The 4,989-nt window shown below is 44.0% G+C and overlaps 2 protein-coding genes across 2 annotated transcripts; one reads left to right on the top strand and one right to left on the bottom strand.

Annotated features, from left to right (window-relative positions):
• Positions 1-1,731: 1,731 nt before the first annotated feature.
• On the bottom strand, positions 1,732-3,345 carry LOC146327377 (uncharacterized). Its single transcript, XM_084716257.1, has one exon. It carries the CDS (start codon positions 3,343-3,345, stop codon positions 1,732-1,734), a length of 1,614 nt encoding a protein of 537 aa, XP_084572383.1.
• Positions 3,346-3,367: 22 nt separating this feature from the next.
• On the top strand, positions 3,368-4,609 carry LOC146327376 (uncharacterized). Its single transcript, XM_084716256.1, has one exon. It carries the CDS (start codon positions 3,518-3,520, stop codon positions 4,607-4,609), a length of 1,092 nt encoding a protein of 363 aa, XP_084572382.1. The 5' UTR covers positions 3,368-3,517.
• The last annotated feature ends 380 nt before the right edge of the window (positions 4,610-4,989 follow it).

Genomic DNA, 4,989 nt, shown 5'->3' with positions numbered 1-4,989 from the left:
AATGAGCGCAGGAGTCCAAATAGTGAGTTGGAGCCACACATGGTTTATTGAAAAGGTTGTAATCCTGTTGAATGTACAATATATGGTTAAATTTTCCAAGCCCTCGGGGGAGATCTGTAGGCTGCAGGAGCTCTGCAGAAATGCAGGACGTACAAAATTAAAGCAAACTGAACGTTTAATAAATTACATGTATTTCAATATAAATTCTTAAAAAATAAATTTTCACCAAATAAAATAGAATTAGGTTGTTGGTATGAATAATTTTACTTTTTCATCACTGTATGTTAAATGACTGTCATGATGTGATTTTATTTATAACTTTAGAAATAAATGAAGACTTAATTCAGGAGTTGCTCTTGAGAAATGTTCCTGTTTTTTGTCCCTCGAACAGTGAAATAAAGTTTTCAAGTCTTAACTCCAACTTGGCAGAATTTCACAATTTTTTATTTCTAAAAATGAAGTGGGATGCAGCTTAACTTAGATGGTATTTGGGCCGTTTCCTTCTCACAGTAAATCAGGTGTTGCTCTGTAACTGATGTAATCCACTCAAGCTATTGACCTGATGCTCAAACAGGAAACATCATTTGTTTATTGCTTTCCTCTGCATGGGTTGCTTGCCCATTCTCCTCACTGTATATGTACACAGAGCACTCAATACTCATCAGTACACACAGTGACAACTTAGGGGCCAGATTAGTGCATGTGTAATATCCACCCTCCACCAAAGTGAATTAATTGTCTAATGGCTTTAAATTGATTAGGCATGTCTCGGGTTTGAGTTGCAAATCTCCCTCTAATCCAGGTATTTCCCTCTCAGGATAAGCACGGGATTGCTTTAATTAGCAACATGGCCATGTGTGTTGGGTACAGTAACACGGCAACGAACACCTGGAGCTGAAGTTACAGTGTGTTTGGGTGATAAGGGCTTTCTATGGTGGTGCATTTAGCCACTTGCTCAAACACACTCAGATAATGCCACAGTAGAAAATGCTAAGCTGGCAGAAAATAACAAAAATCAATTTGCCCAGGAGGCACTATAAGCAGTGAACAATTCTAAAAATGAGAGTGTTACAGCTTTGCTGTTTTGGCTTTGGGGTTTCCTTGTTCTAACACGTATTTGTTGTGTCGAAAAGTAAGAAATGTAGCTTCTAAATGTAGATTCCTAAACACAAAGCTTCATAAAGTTATGGATTCCTGTCTCTGCATGCGGACTGATACATGCAACTTCCATGTTACTTTCAGGGCTGCTGGCAGTGCTGTTGATTGAGATTGGTCAAGACCACTGCTTCTCAACCTGGGGTTCCAGCCCCACTTTGGGGGGCCCCAAAAGTCTGAGGTTGTCATACTTATGTTTGCACATGTAATCTGACATCAAAATCTATACAAAAGTCTACAAAATATAAACATTCAAAGGGTATCTTAAGGGATTAAATCGATCGCAACTGGACTGGTAAAATTGTCTTAGAAGACGTTTCGCCTCTCATCCGAGCAGGCTTCATCAGTTCATGCTCATCAGACTAGATAGGACAGCTCTAGTCTGATGAACAGTAGTTGGAATTCAGTTATTTATCCTCTAGGAGAGGCCGCCTCCAGACCAAGAATGGTTTCACTCCCTATTGTGAGGCCTAACGACAGTCGTTTGGGTTGAGTGGGGTGAAACCCCAGTGAGCCAACAACCGTCGTTGGGGGGGTCTCACTCGTTAGTGTTCCATTCTGTTCTAACGATGGTCGTTAGGGGCACCTGGAGCCCGGTGTGGCTGGACTGTGTTGTTGGTTTCTAGAGGCTAAATTATTGAATCTTTTGGGAAGGGATGAAAGGACAGCATTGTAAGTTGGGGATAGGTGGTGTCTTAGGCCTCCCCCTCTGTTCAGGGATGGCTTCTCAACCTTGACATAGATGGCTTCCCTTACTCCTCTTTCAAACCATCTGTCTTCTCTGTCAAGAATATGTACATCTTCGTCCTCAAAAGAGTGTGTTGTCTCTTTGAGGTGTAAGTAAACAGCAGAGTCTTGGCCTGAAGCGTTAGCCCGTCTGTGTTGTGCCATGCGCATACTTAGTTTTTGTTTAGTTTCCCCAATATAAAGGCTGGAGCATTCCTCGCCGCACTGGACCGCATACACCAGATTGTTCTTCTGGGTATGAGGCGTGCGGTCTTTAGGGTGTACCAACCTTTGTCTGAGGGTGTTACCAGGCTTGAAATGTACTGGGATGTTGTGTTTGCTGAAAACCCTTCTGAGTTTCTCAGATAAACCTGAGACATATGGAATGACAATGTTGTTTCGTCTGTCCTTCTTTTCTTTCTCCACCAAAATGTCATTTTTCCTCCTGGAATTAGCCGCGCTTTTTGCAAAGGACCAGCTGGGATAACCACAGGTTTTTAGGGCCTCCCTTAGGTGTTTATGTTCTTTTTCTCTGGCCTGTCGGCTGGTGGGAACATTATCAGCTCTGTGTTGTAGAGTTCTGATAACCCCCAGTTTATGCTCCAGTGGATGGTGTGAGTCAAAAAGTAGGTACTGGTCTGTGTGTGTGGGTTTTCTGTATACCCCAATGTGGAGGCTTCTGTTGTCTCCAATGTGGACGTCACAATCCAAGAAGGGCAACCTGTTGTCTTTGACATCTTCCCGAGTGAACTTGATGTATTCATCCACTGAGTTAATGTGCTCGGTGAAGGCCTGCACTTCTTGTCTTTGGATTTTGACCCATGTGTCATCCACATATCTGTACCAGTGACTTGGTGTTGTTCCCTCAAAGGAGTTTAAAGCCTTTGCTTCCATGTCTTCCATGTACAGATTGGCCACAATGGGGGACACTGGTGAACCCATAGCACAGCCATGTTTTTGCCTATAAAACTTCCCCTTAAATTGAAAATAAGTGGTGTTTAGGCAGAGTTCCAGTAGGCGACAGATCTGATCCGCGTTGAGAGAGGATCTGTTTTGGAGTGTTGTGTCATGTAAGAGCCGTTTTCTCACAGTTTCTACTGCATCCTGAGTTGGAATGCAGGTGAACAAGGATGTGACGTCGAAGGAAACCATTGTTTCATTGTGATCCAGTTTCAGGCCTCTGACTCTATCTACGAAGTCCATAGAGTTTTTGATGTGATGTGGGGTTTTGCCCACAAGGGGTGCTAAGATGTTGGCAACATACTTAGCAATGTTGTATGTCACTGAGTTAATGCTGCTGACAATGGGTCTGAGTGGAGCCCCTTCTTTGTGTATTTTTGGGAGCCCATAAATGCCGGGAATGGTTTCCTGAGGATATAACCGGTGATATTGTAGACGGTCAATAGTTCCTTCTTTTTGTAATTCCTGTAGGTAGTTCGACGTCACATCCTTGTTCACCTGCATTCCAACTCAGGATGCAGTAGAAACTGTGAGAAAACGGCTCTTACATGACACAACACTCCAAAACAGATCCTCTCTCAACGCGGATCAGATCTGTCGCCTACTGGAACTCTGCCTAAACACCACTTATTTTCAATTTAAGGGGAAGTTTTATAGGCAAAAACATGGCTGTGCTATGGGTTCACCAGTGTCCCCCATTGTGGCCAATCTGTACATGGAAGACATGGAAGCAAAGGCTTTAAACTCCTTTGAGGGAACAACACCAAGTCACTGGTACAGATATGTGGATGACACATGGGTCAAAATCCAAAGACAAGAAGTGCAGGCCTTCACCGAGCACATTAACTCAGTGGATGAATACATCAAGTTCACTCGGGAAGATGTCAAAGACAACAGGTTGCCCTTCTTGGATTGTGACGTCCACATTGGAGACAACAGAAGCCTCCACATTGGGGTATACAGAAAACCCACACACACAGACCAGTACCTACTTTTTGACTCACACCATCCACTGGAGCATAAACTGGGGGTTATCAGAACTCTACAACACAGAGCTGATAATGTTCCCACCAGCCGACAGGCCAGAGAAAAAGAACATAAACACCTAAGGGAGGCCCTAAAAACCTGTGGTTATCCCAGCTGGTCCTTTGCAAAAAGCGCGGCTAATTCCAGGAGGAAAAATGACATTTTGGTGGAGAAAGAAAAGAAGGACAGACGAAACAACATTGTCATTCCATATGTCTCAGGTTTATCTGAGAAACTCAGAAGGGTTTTCAGCAAACACAACATCCCAGTACATTTCAAGCCTGGTAACACCCTCAGACAAAGGTTGGTACACCCTAAAGACCGCACGCCTCATACCCAGAAGAACAATCTGGTGTATGCGGTCCAGTGCGGCGAGGAATGCTCCAGCCTTTATATTGGGGAAACTAAACAAAAACTAAGTATGCGCATGGCACAACACAGACGGGCTAACGCTTCAGGCCAAGACTCTGCTGTTTACTTACACCTCAAAGAGACAACACACTCTTTTGAGGACGAAGATGTACATATTCTTGACAGAGAAGACAGATGGTTTGAAAGAGGAGTAAGGGAAGCCATCTATGTCAAGGTTGAGAAGCCATCCCTGAACAGAGGGGGAGGCCTAAGACACCACCTATCCCCAACTTACAATGCTGTCCTTTCATCCCTTCCCAAAAGATTCAATAATTTAGCCTCTAGAAACCAACAACACAGTCCAGCCACACCGGGCTCCAGGTGCCCCTAACGACCATCGTTAGAACAGAATGGAACACTAACGAGTGAGACCCCCCCAACGACGGTTGTTGGCTCACTGGGGTTTCACCCCACTCAACCCAAACGACTGTCGTTAGGCCTCACAATAGGGAGTGAAACCATTCTTGGTCTGGAGGCGGCCTCTCCTAGAGGATAAATAACTGAATTCCAACTACTGTTCATCAGACTAGAGCTGTCCTATCTAGTCTGATGAGCATGAACTGATGAAGCCTGCTCGGATGAGAGGCGAAACGTCTTCTAAGACAATTTTACCAGTCCAGTTGCGATCGATTTAATCCCTTAAGATAACTATGACCTGGATGAATGAGAATATTCACAGGCATTCAAAGGGTATGTTTTTTGTCCTAACTC

Source organism: Lutjanus erythropterus, chromosome 4, assembly GCF_056507025.1.
Source record: "Lutjanus erythropterus isolate fLutEry1 chromosome 4, fLutEry1.hap2, whole genome shotgun sequence".
NCBI classification, from domain to species: Eukaryota; Metazoa; Chordata; class Actinopteri; order Lutjaniformes; family Lutjanidae; genus Lutjanus; species Lutjanus erythropterus.
The sequence above is the reverse complement of the archived record's forward strand: the minus strand, read 5'-3'. Positions and strand labels throughout refer to the sequence as shown.